General features: G+C 49.4%; 1 protein-coding gene and 1 long non-coding RNA gene across 3 annotated transcripts in view; one reads left to right on the top strand and one right to left on the bottom strand.

Annotated features, from left to right (window-relative positions):
* CASQ2 (calsequestrin 2) overlaps window positions 1–21140 on the bottom strand; it is a 48978-nt gene that overhangs the window by 25496 nt on the left and 2342 nt on the right. Inside the window, exons 2-3 of the mRNA XM_044987948.1 lie at window positions 4594–4678; window positions 3394–3494 (exon numbers count right to left, since the gene is read on the bottom strand). Of these exons, the coding sequence (XP_044843883.1) occupies window positions 3394–3494; window positions 4594–4678 (186 nt within the window). The remainder of the gene's footprint in view (window positions 1–3393; window positions 3495–4593; window positions 4679–21140) is intronic.
* LOC123349782 lies at window positions 11581–20133 on the top strand. 2 transcript variants are annotated; one of them, XR_006573642.1, is made up of 4 exons: window positions 11581–11766; window positions 13333–13468; window positions 13774–13907; window positions 19977–20133. It is a non-coding gene; the product is annotated as an uncharacterized LOC123349782 (long non-coding RNA). The 2 variants fall into 2 exon arrangements; XR_006573640.1 differs by lacking the exon at window positions 19977–20133 and adding an exon at window positions 16980–17453.

Here is a 21140-nt window from a genome sequence, read left to right as displayed (position 1 = left end):
GGGTTCCAGACCTGTCTGCAGCTCAAACCCAAGTCTAGTGCAGACCTCAGCCTTTGCTTTCTTAAGCTGCCACAGCAGGGCTGGCACAACCCATTAGGCAACCTAGGCGGTCACCGAGGGCGCTAACATTTGGGGGGCGGCAACCACAGCGGCCGGATCTTCGGCCGCCCCAGTCATCGGCAGTATTTCAGGGGCGGGACCTTCCGCTGCCTCTGTTGGAGGCGGCATTTCGGGGGTGGGACCTTCCGCCACCTCTGTTGGGGCGACATTTTGGGGGCGGGACCTTCCGCTGCCTAGGGTGCCAAAAAAGCTGGCGGCGCTCCTGTGCCACAGACACAGGAAAGGATTGGTCTGATTGCCCTCTCAGTGACACTGGTGTAAATCAGAAGTGACTGCACTGGAACCAGGAGATAGACCAGTATAAAAGCTGTATGAGGGAGAATTGGGCCCATTTTCTTTAGAGAAAATTCTGCTCACACACTAGATATTTTCTGTCATTCTTGTCCCTTGTTTGTTTTGGATTTTCTTTATTACAAGGCACCTCTTGAGAGAAGAGAAGATCTTTGTTCTCTTTCCTTTGTCACTGCATATGTTTTATATGCACATGTCAAAATACAGCAAACAAAACATCACACCAAGCGACTTGTGCTGCATAATAAATGACGCTTGGGTGTACATCATCTTGTGTGTTTGCTACCTCCTACTTGAAAGTAGATGGAAAACCAGAACAGCTCCAGTGTTTGTTACTATAGTGCCCTCTAGTGGTTATCTGACAGAGGCTATGAACCCTATAACAGCTACTGATGATAGCAAAGTGCTGCGGGGCCACAAAGTCGTTGCCATAGAATCATTATCACACCAAAGCAGAGACCCTATCCCTACCCTGAGCCCAGCCCCGGAGCAATATCAGAAGTAGCATCCTTCTGGTGGGAAGCCAATATGCAGCATTGTTCCCTGCAAGTCTGTACTGACTAGGGTGACCAGACAGCAAATGTGAAAAATCAGGACGGGGTGGGAGGTAATAGGAGCCTATATAATAAAAAGACCCCAAAATAAGGACTGTCTCTATAAAATCAGGACATCTGGTCACCCTAGTACTGACTCGGTAACCCAGCATAGTGCTGACGGATGTGCCATCCTCCAGATGAGAAACTGAGGACAAGTGGGATACACATATTGTGGGCCTGATTCTTGTATAATTTACTTAGTGTAAATTAAAAGTAGCTTCACTACCATCCATGCAGTAAACCCTGCACGATATCTCTTGCCACCAACTTCTGCTCTCCTGTAACTTACCCTGGTTTTAGGCAGAGGTGGAGTTTTTCCTGCTATCCCAGAAAATTAGCTGCCAGCCCCCATTACAGTTTTATCTTTAAACAGGGCCTGCGGTTCAACCATTTCCCCAGCTGAAGTCAGGTCCCTCTTGTCTGTGACATACAAAAGGGTGGGGGGTAATGAAGTCATTCAGAAAAGGAGTCTCACTTGAGATGGGGATAAGCAGCAGGATTTGACAGCACCTCATGAGAAAATGAGTGGCCTAGTGGTTACAGCAATACACTCGGGGCTGGAGATTTGGGTTACTGATGAGCTCAGGGCTGCCATGTCATCTCTCTTTGCCTCAGTCTCCCCATCTGCAAATGTAGATAGTAATAATCACAAGCCTTGATAAAGGTCTTTGAGCTCTTCAGATTGAAGGGGCAATATAGAGCAGGACAACATTTTTTCTCTAGAGCAAAGATCTTGTTTCCAAGCTGATGTCCTTCCTTGTAATAAAGAATAAGAGTAGAGAAATAGAGAACATCTGTCAGACCAGTAGCATTATTTCTGTGTTTTCAGCAGGCACAAGTACCTCTTTGTGCACTGGCAGAAATAGACGACATAACCTATAGGTCCAAGTTCTACTGACCAAATTCTCCTCTGGGCTTGGCTACACTTACGGTTTGCAGCGCTGGGAGTTACAGCGCTGGTCGTCCAGCTGTGTAGGAGCAGTGCTGGTGTGTGGCCACACTCACAGCTACCAGCGCTGGTGTGTGGCCACATTTGCAACATTTGCAGCGCTGTTGGGAGTGCTGCATTATGGGCAGCTATCCCAGCATTCAAGTGGCAACAACGTGCTTTTCAAAAGAGGGGGGTGGAGGGTGGTGTACTGTGACAGGGAGCGGGGAAGAGAGAGAGAGTGGATTTTTGGAGCCAACACTGTGTATTAAGTTTCCTGGATTGAAAAATCACAAAATGTTCGCGAGCCCTTAGTCTTAACTCTTAATTGCAAACAGCCTGCCTCCAACACGGACTCCCCGCTGTTTCACTCACTCCCTGTGGTGTACTGTGACAGGGAGCGGGGAAGAGAGAGAGACTGGATTTTTGGAGCCAACACTTTAGCTTCCTGGATTGAAAAATCACAAAATGTTCGGGAACCCTTGGTCTTAATTTCAAACAGCCTGCCTCCAACGCCAAGCAAACATTCTCTCCCTGCCTCTCATTTGATCGTTCACAGCCAGGTACAGATAGCTCCTGTTTGCTGTGATCAGTGTTTGTTTTTTAGATAAGCAGTTCAACGGAGCTCCGATCGGAGTTCACAACAAAACAAAGAGAGGCTGCATAACCCGGCCCTGTGCATAACAAAACAAAGAGAGTAATTTAGTTAAAAGCTTTCTGGGATATCTCCTTATTCCCTGGAGGCCAATAAAAGCGCTGGTGTGTGTCCACACTTGATGAGCAGCGCTGGATCACCAGCGCTGCAATCGCTACACCCCAACCTGGCCAGGTGTACAGCCAGCGCTGCAGCCAGGGAGTTGCAGCGCTGGATGTGCCTTGCAGGTGTGGACGGTTACTAATTGCAGCGCTGGAAAGCCTCTACCAGCGCTGCAACTTGCAAGTGTAGCCACTTACACTGGTGCAATTTCATTGTTTTCATATGTCTGATCATGTCTAGTGATGGGCACACTGGTCAGCAAATAATTTAACCACTGAACAGAGCTGTTTTTAGTACATTACCTATGAACACACTTGGATTATAACTAATTTGTTCTTTCTTCCAAATCAGTGATCACTTTATTCAAAGGTAGTCCAATTTGCAAGTTATTCAGTATTTGTTGTGTGTGACTGGTCACCTAAATCACATGACATGTTTCTTGCTCCCTGATTGGATGACTGAACATCTTGTAAGCAGGAGGAGGGAAATCAAAGAGATTCCAAGATGGCCATGTGAACACTTTTGGTGTTAGCCTTGGTGGGGAGTATTTATGAAGTTTTCAAACAAGAAAATCATCTGTAAACATGTTCGCAGAAAACAGACAAGAAGGGGTTGCAAATAGGGCTGAAACTCATTTGTGGCGAATATTTGCAAAAACATTTTGGAAATATTTGCCCAGTTCTAATCTTATCTGCGCTTACATCCAGGAGGAATTCAACCAAGACATCTGCAGCCAGTTCCCCGTCAAATTCAATCATACGTTCCTCCTTGAAGATATAGAGGCTTCCTTCTTCGTCCAAGCCTGGAAGAAGGGGATGAAGAGACACAACATGGTCAGTATGCTACAGAAAGGGTTAACGGTGCATTCTGGGAAAATATGGTTAGCAGCCCAGCTGCGTGTGCCTACTTGCCAGTGAAAGTTCCCTGGCAAATCTGATCTATCCGCTGAGAGACGTCACAACTAGGGACAGGCCGGATCTGGAACCTTGGATCAGTTTTCTCTCAAACTTTGAGAAAGTTCAGTTTCTGATTTGGATGTGAGCTTCATGACTTGGGCCTCTTTCACTTTAAAGTGCAAGAATTTTGCTAAGTAAATAATACAAATAAATAATCTTGGGCTCTAACTGGTGTTCCAAAACCAAACACCCCAGAACTTTCAGAAAATTGGTTTGGATTCAGATCTGGGCTCTAGACTTCATGGTTGTGGCTGAATCCCTAGAGATGGTTGTGCCAAGTCTATATAAAATAAGAACGGACCAATAAGCCAAAGTGAGTCTCAAACTCTCTAAGACTCACCTAGGCCTAGCATATGTTTTTGTGGCACCATGTATATAGATGGATTCCAAAGTGCTTCACAGACTAGATATAAAGATATCACCCACCCCTGAAATGAAGCCACTTCTGGGGTGGAACGCAGCAACCTTGCACCTCTTATAGTAGGTCATCAGTTTGACCCCAACACACCCCAGTCCTGCATTTCCCCTCAGAAATGGATGTTCTGTACTGCCCAGTCCTCTCCTGGACAGTACAAATATATTAAGTCCATTAGATCTTTAAGGGAATTGGAGGGTTGTTACCCTCTGACAACGCTCTGATGGCCTCTGTTAAATGAATTGTGAGTCTCCATCCAGCCATCACAAATAGCAAGGACTGGCTTCTTTGTTGGCAGTCTCAGCAAGGAAGCTAAAAAGGGTAAAGGACCATGGATCCTGAACTCCCCTCTGGCCCTTACACAGTGAATGATTCCCTTAGAGCTGGGTGGGGCAGCATGCATGTGGAAAGCTGTCACTACTGTTCTGTCCTGTGGATAATGAGTTGGTTGCCTTCTCCAGGGCTGTCAGTGTGGTACCTTTCCCATGTGCTCTGTGTATGTTTTCAGAGATTTTAGAGATGAAACTTACCCAGCTTTTTGGCAAGTTTTGCATCTTTCTTGGAATCCACAAACCCGAAGCCGAAACCTTTAGTTTCCAGGACCTGAGCAGCCAGCTGTAGGAGAACCCAGACAGGAACATAAATGCCACATAAGCGTAGGCCACCCAAATACCCTGAGAGAACCTACTTCAATACCAAAATAAACCCCCATCTGACCGCACACCCCTAGCTGGCACCTACCACACCACACTGGAACCCATAAGGGGTATCATCAAACAATTACAACCCATACTCGATGGGGATCCCATCCTGAAAGAAATCTTTCCTGAACCCCCTCTTCTGGCCATCAAACAACCCCTCAACCTCGCCAAACTCATCATCAGAAGCAAGCTCCCCACAGACCAGGACACTTCAATTCAAAGCGGCACCAGACCCTGCCAGAAAAGTGATACAAAACCTGCAGACATATCTCTGCTGCGTCTGCTACAATGATCAACACCCTCCACAACTCATCTTTCAAGCTCCAAGAGTCCTAGACATGTGGTTTACTTTATCCAGTGCACTAAATGTATGGTGAGGAGATATCCCAATTTTACATGGACAGTCCTGATATTCAGGGCTCTGTCTTATATAGGAGCCTATTACCCCCCACCTCCTGTCCCGATTTTTCACCCTTGTCATCTGGTCACTCTAACTAAATGCCCAATAACAATTATGTGGGTGAAATGAGACAATACACTCTTGATGAATTCACACAGGAAAATGCTAAAAGACAAAAATACCCCATCACCTGTGGGTAACCACTCTGTGTCTGGCCTCTCAGGCCTCATCCTCAAAGGGAAGCTGCACAGCACCTTCAAAAGATGAGCCTGTGAGCTTAAATTCATAATTCTGCTAAACACTAAAAATCATGGTCTCAATAAAGACACTGGATTTATGGCTCATTACAACAATCTGTAGCCCATTAACTCCCCCTTTTTGTCCTATGACTACAGGACACTCTGATTTAGGACCTTGAATGGTCCTTTAGAATATGTGCTAATTACCGGTACTTATGCTGAGTAATTGTGGGGGAGGGATAGCTCAGTGGTTTGAGCATTGGCCTGCTAAACCTAGCGTTGTGAGTTCAATCCTTGAGGGGGCTATTTAGGGAACTGGGGTAAAAATCTGTCTGGGGATTGGTCCTGCTTTGAGCAGCAGGTTGGACCAGATGACCTTCTGAGGTCCCTTCCAACCCTGTGATATTCAAACAATCTGTTAAATCTTATATTTAGCTGTGACAATCTAAGCACCTCTTCCAGGTAGGAGGAAGAGCTCTGTGTGGCTCAAAAGTTTGTCTCTCACCAACAGCAGTTGGTGTAATAAAAGATATTACCTCACCCACTTCATCTCTCAAATGAACACCACAAGACAGTTAAAAGTCATCAGGGCCAACCAGGATGGCACCATAGTGACAGGTGATCTGCTTTCTGGGCAGAATTGATGCATGGATCATATCACATGCCATTTCTTGGCTGAAGGTATGCTACCCATAGGTCACAGTGACTGGATCTCATCCCACTTGCTCACAGACCTGGGTTGGCTTAAGATAGTATCTGCTGCTAGCTACTCTCAGATATTCAGGTGTTGGGAGAAGGCTCACAGCCCAAATCAGGGAGGCACAGTTGAGAAAAGTGTGGGAGGCACCACTGAAAAAAGATCCATTTGCATTGATATAAAACACATAGTCCTCAGCCTATGGCACCACGCAGAAGGGAACCCACTTATTTTAACCCAGAGATTTCTACCCACAGTAAGCAGCAGATAACATCTGGAAACTCGGGGACCAAGCTCACTGCCAAGACAAACTGTGCCCAAGTCATTGCCTTGCTCAGGAGACGTGTAGGGGAAACAGAGATGCAGAGAGATGAAATGACTTGCCTAAAGTCACATAGTAGTCAGTGGCAGAGCTGGGGCATGGCTGAGTAGAACCCTGAAAGACAGACCAGTGCCTTATCTACTAGAGTAGCTTGTACATCTGTCTGCATCTGCCTCTCTTGCTGCTCCGCTTGGTCACTAGGGGGTTTTATTTTTGTCTCCACTCTCTGCCCCCTTTGTCATTTTTGCTTCTGAATGAACCAGAAGCCCAGGAGTGTTCAACGCAAACATGCTCCAGCCGTTTGGGAGAGAGATGGTGCTGTGGGAAGCAGAGAGCTATGATGTCACCGGATCCAAATTAGCCAGTCAGACTGTTTCAATTAACTTCAGAGGCCAGCTGGATACTGGCAACAAGACAAACAAAATCCCAATACAAATTGGCTGAGATAGCACAGGAAATGGCTTCTAATGACCAATCACGGCCCCACTCCCCTGCATGGCCACCTCCAGTCCCAGCTCCCAAGTGACAAGCCTTTTTGACTCTGCCACACAGAATGCCCCAGACCCTACCAGTGCCGTAATGACACGAAAAGGCTGCTAAGCAGCTGGAAAGCCCTGACCCTAGAGACTACTTCTGGTGCACGGGCCTCTTTGCCTTCACAAGAGCTGCTGCTTCAGGGTGCTGCTGAGGGCAGATTGGGGGGTGGGGGTGGCAGAGGGCATGCCAGGGGAAGGTAGGGTAGCCAGACAGCAAGTGTGAAAAATCAGGACATGGGTGGGGAGTAATAGGAGCCTATATAAGAAAAAGACCCCAAAATCGGGACTGTCGGACTGTCCCTATAAAATCGGGACATCTGGTCACCCTAGGGGAAGGAGGAGGCATGGCTGGGCATTCCTACAGCTCGGCTGTCACACGGCAGCTCACCACCACAGAACCCCACGGCTCTTTTTTCTGCATACTGGTATCGGAGGAACATTCTGACCCAAGGAACGGAGCTCCATGGCTTGCAGGAAAGGGATGCCCCTATTAGGACCTGGCTGCCTTTGGACGCCACCACAAGACTAGACGGAGAAAGAAAACCTTCAGGCAGATTGTGGCATGATTTATGAGTGACGCAGGGCCCATTTCAGGGCCTAGCATTGTGGGCATCCTGTGTTCCCCACACCCCGCCTCCCGGCTAGTTCGAATGTCACACAATAGCTCTGAGCTGCTGCCGCCCTTAGAAGTGCAGCATGCTAACCTCCCTCCTATAAATAGCCTGTGTCTGAACCCAAGGGTGACAGGAGATTAAGAAGGATAAACGCTGGCTACAGAACCCGAGTCTCTCATTAGGAATGCGTGGTTAAGTCATCACCATTCATTGGCAGCAGTTAAACCCTTTGCCAAAGTTTTAGGGCAAAACGAGGCACTTTAATGGCTAAGATGTCAGATGCTTTGCTTGGACAATGGGAAATACAATTTTTTGTGAAATTTTACTTCTCTTCTCCCCTTCCACAAAGTACCTGCTCCCATGCCTGCACCCCACTGCCTTACTCTTATACTTTCCTTTCCCCCACAAAATATGCCCTTGACTACTACCCCACCCTTACAATCAGACTCCCCCTTGCTCCAAAGAACATCCCTTCCCCCCACCCTGCCTTCACACTCCCTTCACCCTAACAATGTGCCCCCAGATCCATCCCCCCGCCCCTCACACCTATGCTTCCCGTTCCCCCAAAGGACATGTTCCCAGGCCTGCTCCAGTTTCTTCACCTAAGCCCCCAGTCCTCCCTAGGGTGACCAGATGTCCCGATTTTATAGGGACCATCCCGATTTTTTAGTCTTTTTCTTATATAGGTTCTTATTACCCCCCACCCCATCCCGATTTTTCACACTTGCTCTCTGGTCACCCTAGTCCTCCCCTTTGTAGTGTAGCTAGCCATAAAACTATTTTGATTTTGTTTCCTCTCTACAACTTCCTGGGGTTTGCCATTGGTGAAGGAAGCTGCCGTTTTGTGAGGCAGAGTTGATGCAGCATGTTACAAAGAAGACACTCACGGGGCTCTCTTTCATGGAGACTTTATTTTTGTTCTTTCTTGTTTTGTTGTTTTCATTATTTAAAACAGATGGCAGACTGAAAGTTTATGGTTACCGTTTGTATACAGAAAAACATCAAGAATTCTGCCATAGTGGAGTATACCTGTATCATTCTTATTTCCCTTATTCTACCTCCCGCTATACTGGCTCAGAACATTGGTCTCACTAGCCAGGTGCTCCACCTCCTACCCTACTAGTTCAGACCATTTGTCCATGTAAACCAGCATTAGACATCGGGTAGTAGCAACTGATGATTCAGAGGAAGATTAAATCCTCTTTTAGGGTACTTAGCCAGCTAAGCAGAGGTCTGTCGGGGGGTGAAATCCCTTCCTGTTCCATGTTATGAGGGGCTGCCTATCCAGAGAACCTCTTTGCTGAACACAGGACTGGTGAGCACTGGAGTGCATGAGGTTCCTGAGCAATACTCAGTATTGTAAGCAGATTGCCACAGTGAGGCCGTTCGATAGACCAACAACAGTTTCCTCAGGCCCCGCATCCAGCACTCGAGCCCCTGCCTGCCCTGTGACCAGAGGAGAGCACTGAGGTAAAATATGTTCAGCCCAAAAAACTAAGACTATGGCTATTATCAGCCAAACACTCCTTGGCCCCACACACTGGGATCTGGGCTGGTGTGTCTGAAGGCCTTTCACTGGGCTCTGAAATGTGTCTCCATCTTCTGAGGTTTAAACACCAGCTATGTGCACATGGCCGGGGACGCGTGAGGGGATGTGGGTGTTTGCGCGATAGGATTGTGAATAGGCACGTGTGTACATGAGTGTTTGGGTTTCAGAGTGGCTGGGTAAATGGGGGTGAGTTTTTGTGGGGGCGTGGCGCGGGCAGCGGGTCGAGTGTGTGACTGTGAGCATGGGTGTTTAGGGGTAAGCGTGTGTAGAAAAATGTGGGGGATGGGCTCAGAGCCTCTGTGGTAGGACAGTGTGTGTGTCTGTGTGTGTGAGAGAGAAATAGTGTGTGCATATGAGTTTGTGAGGGGGAAAGTATGGCTGGAGGTGTGTATGTGTGATAGGAATTCTGTGTGTGCATGTGTGTTTGGAGCTGGGTCTGTTAGGGTACGTGTTGTGTGTGGGGGAGTAGTTCTGGAAGTATGTGGGTATGTGTGTTCGGCGGTGTTTCTGTGAGGGTATGTATTAATATGCCAGTGTGCGAGCACTGAGCAGGGAGTTATGCAGGCAAGCAGACTGCTCTGCTGGGACAGTCACACTGAGATAACGTCAGGTATGTCGTACAGCATGTGCCCATGTGCGGCACTCCAGAGTCCCGCACTGGGGAATCTCTCCGTAATGCCAGCTACACAGGAACTGACCAGCCTGACTGCCCTTGCCCTAACTCCAGCTGGTTGGGGGAGTCTGATGCATTGCCTAGGTATGGCCCTCTCCGTGCCACTGCATTTGATCCACCATCAAATATCAGAGCACAGAGAATGCCAAAGACACAGCACCTTGGCTGGCTGCCCCTGCTTTATACAGTATCTGGCATTTATGTATCCACTTACAGTATTTTCTGATTCCAGTGGGATTTGAATACAGATAATGTTTCTAACCTCGACAATCCTTTTGGCTCAGGATCGTGGGAGGGAGGGGGCCGTAATGCACGAACACAGCCGTCTCTGCCCTGCCTTTTAAAAGCAGATCCCTTGAAGGTTTGGCCCACCCGAGCCCTTGTCATGGTGTCTGCTTCAACAGCGAGAAATTTGGCTATACCAGCTGCACGGCAAGGGGGAGGAAAAAGGCTGTCTTGGAAGAACTGGACCTAACTGGTCATGCTAGATGGTCCTGAGGTGCAGCAGGAGTTCAAGGCAGGCAGGGTGGATTTGAGCATGAGCAAAGCAATTGAACTCTCAAGGCTCCACATTCCATGCACATTTGGCAATTGTGATAGACCCAGGCCAGTGGGGTATAGCAGAATAGCAGAAAGCAGATATACTGGCCACTGGATTAACAGTTATCTGTTCCCTGACTGACCAGAGCAGGGGCTGCTCCAGGCTAATGAGAACACCTGACTCTAATTAACCTGCAAAGAGTCAGGTGAGGCCATTAAGCTAATGTGACCACCTGACTCTGATGAAGGCCCTGCTGACACTATAAAAAGGGCTCACTCCAGTCAGGCAGGGGAGAGGAAGTGTGGCTGAAGGGCTGGTTAATGGTGACACCCTCAAACCACCGTTAAGGGAGCCCTAAGGTATGGGAGAAGCAGGAGAGCTGTGGGGAAGTGGCCCAGGGAAATGTAGCAACTCTGGCAGTGATAGGTTGGCTGCCAACAGCTGCTACCATTAGGGTCCCTGGGTCAGAACCTGGAGTAGAGGGTGGGCCTAGGTTCCCCCCAACCCACCATAATGTGTCCCTCCCTGTAGGATCTAGGTGTTATGTACTGCATTTAGGATAGCAGCTTTGTGTCTGAGAGGACTCCCCTCTCCTTAGTATTACATTTCTCCCTTAAATGGGATGATCCTGTTGTTTGTTTCCATGTCATTCTGCTACCATTGTTGAGGGAGGGCCTTATGCAAAGAGATGAGTCCTACATTTTCCCCTGATGGTTGCAAAATTCAGGCTCATCCTGATTTACAGTGATGGGGAGGTTCCACAGCCAAGGGCCTTCCCCCATTAACTCCTTGCTCTGCCAATTAAGAGTCTCTGCCTTCTCTCTCAGGACTTTGGGTGTGGGAGGGACTCAGGGCTGGGGTAGGGGGTTGGGGAACTCAGGGCTGGATGTTGGGGTGTGGGATCCTACCAGGCAACACTTTCTCAATCAGGTAGAATAACCTGATGGATCCCATCATCTGTAGTAGGCTGTGTATGAGGAGATGGTCTCTGAGTTAGTCAGGGCCCAGCCTATGCAGGGTGTCCAGGTAAGGGATGACTGGGGGTCAAAGGGTCAGGGGCAGCCCTGGATTAAGGGAAGATGATAGAAGGGGTTTTTAAGACTACTGCTGCTATCTGAGTGTCCAGGACCATCCAGGAGTCCAGTACAACCCTGGCACACTGTCTTAACCCCAGAGGCTGATGTCTTCTGTGGAGCATAGAGTCATAGCTTCTTCCACTTCCTCAATTCATTTTGTGTTCCTATCAGCATCACCTCCATCTTCCCTGGGGCTAGTCTGAACCAGCTCCAACTTCCTGCAGACTTTGGGACAACTAGAAGTCAGCATTGTTTGCATGGATGCAGAAGAGATGTGGAGAAGGGTTTCCTGGCACACTGATGGAAACGGAGCTCATGGTGCCTCACGAACTGCCCTAGAGACCTTACACAGATGGTGAGTAAAGGGGCTGACAAGACAAAGACCTGTGGAGCGGCACTGATGAGCGCTCAGGGAGGAGGGACATTGCTCATCATGGGCCTTTGGCATCTGTTGGAGAGGAACTAGTGGAGTCAGCCCATAGCAATTCCTTCTACACACCCCAGCTCTTATAGGCAAGTCAGCACAACCTCATGGCTGATGGTGTCAAAGTCACAGAATTCTTTCCCAGGTATGCTGTGTCTGAAGTGGGTATTCACCCATGAAAGCTTATGCTCCAATATGTCTGTTGGTCTACAAGGTACCACAGGACTCTTTGTTCCTTTTCCAAGATGTCTGTCTGGTGGGTCTTGCCCACATGCTCAGGTACTAACTGATCGCCATATATGGGGTCAGGAAGGAATTTTCCCCATGGTCAGATTGGCAGAGACCTTGGGGGTGGGGGGGTACTTTCCTCTGCAGCCTGGGGCATGAGTCATTTGATGGTTTAACTAGAGTAAATGGTGGATTCTCTGTAACTTGAAGTCTTTAAATAATGATTTGAGGATGTCAGTAACTCAGACAGAAGTTAGGGATCTATTACAGGATTGGGAAGCATAGGCGCTGACTCCGTGGGTGCTCCGGGGCTGCACCCATTGGAGCTGAAAGCTTTTGGGTGATTAATAAGGCCCTCAAGGCTGTTTCCAAAATCTCAGGATGTATAACAGCAAAAGTGAGGTTGGATAGACTAGAGGAGGGGCAGAGAGGCATCCTGTCGGGGCAGACTGTGAGGAAGGCAGTTCTTGAGATCTGCAGCCAACCAGTCTCCCTTCACTTCGCAGAGAGGGATGATTATAATTCTGATGGAAATATTAATGCTCATGCTGAGGCTTGTGTTTTATGTCCCTTTTTTTCTCAAATGGCAGAGAAGCCGAGGGGAGGTGGGGGAAGGCCTGGGGAAATCTCAGCTTTGTCTGCTTCCCATTGTAGGGTGGCAGTTTGTTTTGTGGCCTGAACTTCCCTTGGCCTCACCCGGCAGGGCCCCACTAACTGTAATGCTACGGTTTCTCAGCTCCCCCGACCGGCAGGGAAGGACAGGGGTGATGAAGTTGGGTTTCTGGGGGAGTGTTATGAGGTGTTCACCCTAAACTTACCCTGGAGGGGTTAATGGAGGCCAGATGGGCCTATTAGGCTGCAAGCTGGGAGATTAGGGCTTTCCTCTCAGCCTTTAATTCGGGGAAGCTCACCTGTGTGGGAACAGGCCTGGCTTTTATAAAGCCAGGGAACTGATAGCAGAGAGGCTGTAGGGAAGTGTCTGTAGTCCCTCCCTGGGAGGAGGGAGCTATGTTTGATGCTATAGAGGTAGGTAGCCTATGGTTACTCCCTGGGAGCAGGGAGGCTGGCAAGCACAGAGACAGGTGGAGAGCCAGAAGGTAAGGAAAGGCTCAGGGAAAAGAGAATAGGCCTTGGCTGCTGACTAGAGGTTACCTGAGCTGGAACCTGGAGTAGAGGGCCTGGGTTCCCCTGCTAGCCACTGGGGAAGTGGCACTGTAGGGCAGTGAATGGGAAGACTGCTGATGATAAAAGCCTCTGGTACCTCAGAAGGGGGAAACACGCAGTGACCTGACTGGAGGGTCAAGTCATGAAGGAGGAGTACCTGGAGTGGCAACAGAGAGCAGAAGGGGACCCCTGACCTGGAACAAGCAGATTCCCCAGAGTGGCCAGAAGGAGGTGCCACATGGTGAGTGGACCCTGTGAGAGGGAGTTGGCATTGCTAGCTTCCTGCTAAGCAAGGACAGTTTCTTTTCCAGTCTGCATACCTGGAAGAATAAGAGACTAGAAAGGAAGGAGAGAGAATGAAGGGAAACCTCCTCAAGGTGCTGCAGTCTCCTTTTTACATTTCTCTGTTATTCCTGCCCTTCCGATGGTTCCTCTATGCTAAGGTGACTTATCTAATACAAATTTAAGGCAATGCTACTCAACTGCCTCAGGTCCAATAACCTGAATCCTCTTCTCCCCCACCCCCACCCCCCATTTCTTTTCAAGACCTCTGTGCAGCTACAAGTGCATGCAGCCTCTGGGAGCAACATCTACATCTCAGCCAGGGGAGTCAACTGGAAGGCCCAGATGTGCTTCTAGCAGTGCACATTTGATGATGATGAGCTTTGGGATTGAGGCTGGTAGGATGTTTCCCATTTTTAACCTTCAGCCCATTTTAGAGTGCAGGATTATTAAACAAAGTGATGCTTTGTCCTAAATGAATGGCTAGTGAGGAAATCCCATATTTTATCTTTTTAGGCTAGAAGGGACCATTATGATCATCTAGTCCAGTGGTCACCTACAGGCTGATTGTGATTGACTGGTGGATCATGATCTCTAGCAGTGCAGTGGGGCTAAGGCAGGCTCCCTGCCTGCCCTGGCCCCACGCCACTCCCAGAAGTAGCCAGCATGCCCCAGGGGAGGCAGGGGCCAGGGATCTCAGCACATGCAAGCCTGCTTCTCCTGCCTGCAGGCACTGCCCCTGTAACTCCCATTGGCTGGGAATGGGGAACTGTGGCCAATGGGAGCTGTAGGGGCAGTGCCTGAAGAGAGGGGCAATGTGCAGAGCCATGTGCCACCCCCCCGCCAAGGAGTGCAGGGACATGTTGGCCCCCTTCCTGGAGTGGGCCTTAGTCCCACTGTGTCGCTGACTGGGAACTGCTTGAAGAAAGTGTTGCCTGGTGGGAGCCCACACCCCTCACCAACATCCAGCCCTGAGTTCCCCAACCCCCTGCCCCAGTCCTGAGTCCCTCCCACATCCAAAGTCCTTCCCAGACCCTTCACCCCCTCCTGCCCCCTGCACCCAACATTGCCCCAACCAAGAGCCATCTCCTGCACTCCTACTCCAGGCTCAGCCTAGAGCCCTCTCCCACACTGTGAACCCCTCAGCCCCAACCCAGAGCCTGCACCCCTCCCAAACCCCAGCTCCCTGCCCCAGCCTGATGAAAGTGAGGGGGGATGGAGTGGGCAGGGCTTTTGGGGAAGGGGTGGGACCTCAGGTAAGGGGTGGGGTAGATCCTGGGTTGCCCTTAAATTCAAAAAGTGATCTTGGGCATAAAAATGTTGGAGACCACTGCTCTATGCTAAAGCATATGTTGATTGTCAGGAGCTGGCTGTCAATGAGTGTTGAAAATGCTGGGAAACTGTTTGGAGCAGTGGCCAAAGACCTGGGTGTTTAGTCAAATGTTTTGAGTCCACGTGCAGCCTTGCAGGATAATAGACTGTCTCCCTCCCTGCGCCTCCACCCAGTGATTGGCGTCCCCTGCCTTTAGCACTAGAGGTGACCTGTTGGGCAGAAGGAGACCCTCTTTCCCCTTCCAGCTGCAGCAATAGCTGCGGGGTGGTGCCCAGTTGCCTCTCTATTGCATCTGTCACCATAGCTCTGGTAGTGGCGCTCTGGGGCTGTTGAGAAGTTGTGCACAAGACAGCCCCACAGGCTTCTGAAATCTGAGTCTTGGAGTGTTGGTAGGGGCGAGCAGAGGTGGTGGGGCTCAGCTGAGTGGCTACTGGGGATCATACCTTCTGGCATTGGGACCAGAGGGGAGCCAACTTATCACCCAGTTGCCCCCTTTCTCCATTAGAACCAGATGGGGAGGCCACTCAGCACTGAGGCTCCCCTCCAGAAGGCTTCTGCCCCTCAAATCAGAAAGGAGGCCTTAAAAGACAAAACGCCAACACCGAAAAGTCACTCTCTGGCTGAGCCCTTCTTTGGCTGCCCCCCATCTCCCCCGGAAGGTGGATTTCTCAGCTAGCGGTCCTGGCATGCCGCTTTGTGGGCATTAATTACACACACTGGAGTATCTCTGCACAGTGGGAACTTAATATGCTCTTTGGGTGCCTCACAAAAGGTTGAACATTGTTAGGTTTGTATTTTGATCTGAGCCAAGGCACAAGTCTCCAACCATGAGCTAAAGGGACACTGACTGGGGTCCAGTCCTGTCTCAGCATGATTCCCCCACAGCTCCTTGGCACTTCATTTAACTACTGCCCAGTGGCATCACCAGGAAGGTTATTTTGCTGACTGAGGTGGGCAGCCAACACACTGAACATCCATGGGGAGCTGGGCATGTCATTTATCTATGCTGGCCTGCCCCTCTGTTTGCAGTATTTGAAACCAGAACGGCCCTAACAATGTGCAACTGGCCCACAGAACTAAACTCCCCTCTGAAGAGAACTGAGGCAAGAAGGCACAGATGGGGGAGGGGGTTGAATTCAGTGGCAATGAGGCCATTTCCAAGCCCCGTTTCCTCTGCCTTGCTTTGTCTAAATATAAGAGTCTCCTTTTAACTTCGGGCCCGATTCCATCATTAATGCACAGGTTCATGCTGAGGGCAGTGCAGTCGCCCTGGTTCAGTGGGAGCTCATGGAGGCAATCCCTCCTCCAGCGTCTCAGTGTCCAGGGGGCTGGTGCATAAAGCACCATCCCCTCGGTCAGTGCAGCTTATCCCCTCTGTTCTCCATGCTTGCTGGTGCTGAGCAGGGCTCAGGGCTGTGACCCCCATGTTGTTCCTGCCAGGTACAATTTGGGTTTTTGTGTTGATACCTGAAATGGTTCTGAGGCAGACTCCTGGATCTGAAACTCCTGTAGACTTGGGAGAATTCACATCTGGATCTGAACTCTCCAGCTGCATCTGGCATTTCTTGCTCCCAGAACAAACGGCTGTCATTGCTACTTTCACAATGCTTTAGCCAAGAAGGAACTTTCACTGATGGCTTCTTGATGACATCTGGCCATGAACAGACGGAGTACCAGAGGGTGATCTTAGCACACACTCTCCCTTTCAAACACAGGAATGGGGGCAAAGCATGGAGTTTTGTATTACTAACCCCTCACACCTAGTCAAAGCTACCTGCTGAGACTTGGTAAGGGTGCTTTGTCTTTTAAAGAGGGAAGATAGTCAAGTAGGTAGGGCACAGATAAAGGTGTGGTCAGACTTGCATTCTATTCCTGACTCTGCCACTGACTTGCTGTGTGACCTTGGACAAGTCACTTGGCTGCTCTGGGCCTCATTTCACACAACTGCAAAATGGGGAGAATGATGCTTATCTGCCTTTTTTTAAGTGCTTTGAGCTGTACAGACACAGCTCTAGGTGTTATTACTGCGCATCAGTGCTCCTTCTGTGCTATGCAGTGGATAGAGAGCAGCACATCTGGCCCACAGGGCCAGGGTATTGGAACATGATCTCCCCTCCCCCCCCTTTCATTAATTTAGTGCTGATGAAAGTTGCTGGACTGGCTGGCAGCCATGGACTCTGAAAGCTTCTCTTTAGCCCCAGAACAGAGATGGCAAATGGAGCACTGCAAGCTTCTTCCATGCACCCTACCCTACACATGTGCCTTATCTGTGCCATGGAGGAACTGTCCTTAGGAGTTAGAAGCATGTTCAATCTCTGTAGCCCATTCAGTCTTTGGCCTCTCTTGCTCATGCTGCAAGCAAGAGGGCCAATCAGTGCTAATTAACCTGGTTGTGTACTGTGGATACCTGTCCAGTGGGTACTGGACTGAGGTCCCCAGCTCATGAGCATATTCATTGTTAGTGAAGAAGGATGACCTCCTTTTTAGTCAATCAAGGAGACAGGACCAAATGTACAACATGGGTGCCTAGAGAGATTGGTTAGTTTTATGTGCACTATACTGGACTACAGTTGTGCAAAACTAGATCCCCAAGCTCTAGTACCTTTGAATATCTGGGGTGAATCAGATTCAAAGCTGAAGTCTCCCCTATAATTTCCATGTCAAAGCCAGAAGGCTCTTGTGGTGATCTGGGGAGTGTATGTACAACTCATGAATTCTGGTTAATTTTAGGAAATTGCTGTATTACTGAATGCCTCAATGGGTAGTGACTCAAATATGGGCTGACAGGGTCCCTGACACATCAGCATTGTGACCACTCCCTCATTTGGACAAAGCTACAGAACAAAAGAGGTTGTTAAACTTAATGCCTGTGCTCAGGCTGAACAGTGGGTATGCTGAGGAGGATATCAGACCACCTCCCCCAGCTCAGACCAGAGGTTGGTTTGGAGAGCAGAAAATCCCCAAACAGGCAAACAAAGAAACCAGGCGGTAGTGCTAGTTTTGAAAAACTCAAAATTCACAGAAAAGCTTAGGTGGGGGAGAGGAACAGAGGGGTCCTTTCCAACTGCAGGAAGCTGAGGAAGAAGGAAGCTGGCTGCAGAGGTTAGAGAGACTCCTTGATTTGGAGAAGCCACGTGCAGTCAGGGAGGGGAGGGCAGATTCTGGACTCCTTAGAGGACTTTGACCTAAGCCCAAAGAACACTCAAGAATGGTGAGGAAACTGAGGCAGGGAACTGCTTCCAGGAGTTATACAGATCTAGACAAGTTGTTAATCTTGTGCTAGCTAATGTGGAGAATAATTGGTTTTGGAACCCTCTGCAAAGCCTCTGTTATGTGCTACCACTGTCTCATGTCTCTGAAGAGATGAACTGTAAAACCAGAGATGCCCATAAGGCTGGAGTGCTAAACTCTGGGAATTCTTGGAGGGGATCAGCACTAGTCCTGGGGGCCTATGGCAGCAGGGCTGCAGAACCCGTTTCCATGAAGGAGTAGCAGACAATCTGTGTCCAGGAAGTGTGCCCGAGGCTGAGGAAAGAAACAGAGCGGGAGCCTACCCAGACTCAGACACGCTGAAAAGCACACGGGTCCAGTGTATGAAGCCTGGTGAGTGTCTAGCAGTGGGAGCACAGCCAGGGCTATGACAGGCCTATTTTCTATTTCAAATACATCTGAGTTCTCGTACGAATCATCTGTTCTCAAGGGATTTCAGCCCAAGTTGGTGGATCTATCCTGAGAATAGCTGATCTCACAAAATTTCCACTGTCCTGGCCCCAAAACTCATGAGAACAGCTAGTGAGATTTCAGTGTCATCTAACCCAAACACACAAGCTCTTGTCCCATTTGGGCCTTAAACCTGACCCCTGAGACTCCCATGTTAATCCTTATCCAGTGCTGGATGCAAAAACTGCCTTTTCATCTCTAAGAACATGGGTCCTTATGTGCTAGGAGAGAGAGAATTAGATCTCAGGAGCTGATCTCCCCAGGTATGAAGGAGGAGTAGCCCATCTGGAGTATTTCAGAACTGGCCAAGTATGTTATGAACATAGGCGTTCTAAAGCAGCCTGTGTTGGCTGTTGCGAGAGGCAGAATGCCAGTGTGCTGCTAGACCTGTTCTGGAATGGGAAGCACCAGCATGTTCCTCTCATTAACTTCAATAAGACTAATTTGTGCTAGGGCAACGCTTCATGAAACTTCAGCCTGCGGATGCTGCTGCTGTGATAGTTAAAATGGTCAGGCTAGATCAGCCTCTTTTTATTAAGGATCTTGCACACACCCACATGGCTAGGAACAAAGGAGGGGAGCAGGGGTGTAGGTCATGCCTGATTGCAAGTTGCCTGGTCAGTATTTGAGAACCTGAATTCCTTTGCTAAAGCCTCCCATTTTAGAAGCAAAGCCCCTAATCCTATGGATGATTATTGTCCCTAGGGATGGATGCTGTCCCACTAGAAGGAGGAATGATTCAATTTACTGTTTGCTGCAGAGATGGGTCCAGAGGCAGGTGTCTCAAATGGGAGGGAGACTGTGAAAACACATAAGAGGAGGCAATGGGGAAGGAGAAACAGGAGGAAGTGAGGCTGGGATGCCAAGGAGAAGGAGGGGGAAGGAAGAGTGTCAAAGGAAAGGGAAGGAGAAGGGGAGGTTTCTCCCCTCAGCTTCATTGTCTTGCACTTTGCCTGAGATCAAAGGGAACTTTTCTGCTGACTTATCTGTGAAGCACCTAGTGTAACCCAGTGATCAGTGTGTGTGGTGGCCTCAGGCCACAGAGGACAGGGGTCTGCTCCAGCCTTGCTCTTTCGCTTAGGCTGTGGACACTAATATTTTTAGCTCTGAAGGTCTCTGCTTCGATCCCCAGGATCAGCCATAATGGCAGCTCTTATAGGAGCACACTGTGGGTGCTGTACAATAATAGTTAATAGGGTGGCAGGGGGAAGGGAAGCGCAAGAGAGAAGAGCCCTTTAGCCAGGGCTTAGAAACAGCTGGCACACACCCCTACCCTCACCACTCTGTTGCCATTTTACGACACCCCCTTCCAGCCGCTAGTGGCACCATTGACCAATCAGAGAAAGTAGCATAGAATCAGAAGTGCAGCTGCCTGAGGCTGGCAGAAGATCCTCAGCTGCTGCTCCCCCACCAGGTGCCACACCAGCAGCCACTGCCATGGGGGAGCTGCAGGAGCCATAGTTCCTTCCCTGCCAGGCAGCAAATTCAGGAGCAGGTCCAAAGAACTACAGCGGCTGAGAAGTACCTCCTCCCTGCCTGCACCTGGAAGGAGTAGCAATTGCCAGAGAACAGGAGTCCACCCCTATGCAAGCCAGAGTAGGACTCCAGTGCAGGATCCCAGACCCAGTGAGGAAGCCCAGCACATTCCAGACTCCAATGTGGGACCCCAGTGCACACCAGGGACCCCAAAGAGGGATCTGAAGCTACAATGAGCAATTCCCATGCACCATTGCTGTCGGTTATGGCATTACTCTTCTTTGCTGTCTGACTGGTCATGGGCACAACTTAAACATGGTATCTGAGCACAGGGGCTTTGAGTGGGCAGGGTGTGGGTTGTGGGTGGAGCTGAGAGCACCACTCACTGCCGGTTTGACCCCTCCACTTCTAATAAAACAAAAGCAAACTGTGGAGGCTCCAGTATACACTTATTGTCTTACTCCAGGCTCTGGCAGCCTCTCGGTCACGTGGACCAGTGACAGTTACCTCCACACGTTCTACTCCAACAAGTCAATGGCTTGTTCACAAGGCACTTTTTCTCACCCCCCTGAAAATGAATGTGTCAGAGCGGACATACGTGATCAGACGGTGCTGATGTCTCTGCAGGTACACATGAGGCTGCACTGGGGCTAGGGTGACCAGATGTCCTGATTTTATAGGGACAGTCCTCTTATTACCCCCCACCTCCTGTCCCAGTTTTTCCACACTTGCTATCTGGTCACACTAGCTGTGGCTTCCTTGAAAATGTTTTACTCTCCAGTCTGCTTAGCGTGGCCACATTTCAGCAAAGCACTTAAACCTGTGCTTAACTTTAATCAGGTGCTTACTTCCTTTTCTGAAGCAGGGTCTGTCTCTGCCCACCCCATCCCTGTGACACTGTCTCATCGCCTTCCCTGTACACTTCTTCTCCACCACAATGCCATACTAGAAGCTGCTCTCATGCCTCAGAGTGCCCCACGGCAGGGGCTGTTAGAGAACCATGTTTCCCCACTTCCCCCAACGAAAACCTGACAACTAGCACAGGTTGAAACATGGATTTTCCATTTTACAAAAAAAATTTGGCAATTTTTTTTTAAAATCT

Source organism: Mauremys mutica, chromosome 1 (assembly GCF_020497125.1).
Source record: "Mauremys mutica isolate MM-2020 ecotype Southern chromosome 1, ASM2049712v1, whole genome shotgun sequence".
Lineage (NCBI taxonomy): Eukaryota > Metazoa > Chordata > Testudines > Geoemydidae > Mauremys > Mauremys mutica.
The sequence above is the reverse complement of the archived record's forward strand: the minus strand, read 5'-3'. Positions and strand labels throughout refer to the sequence as shown.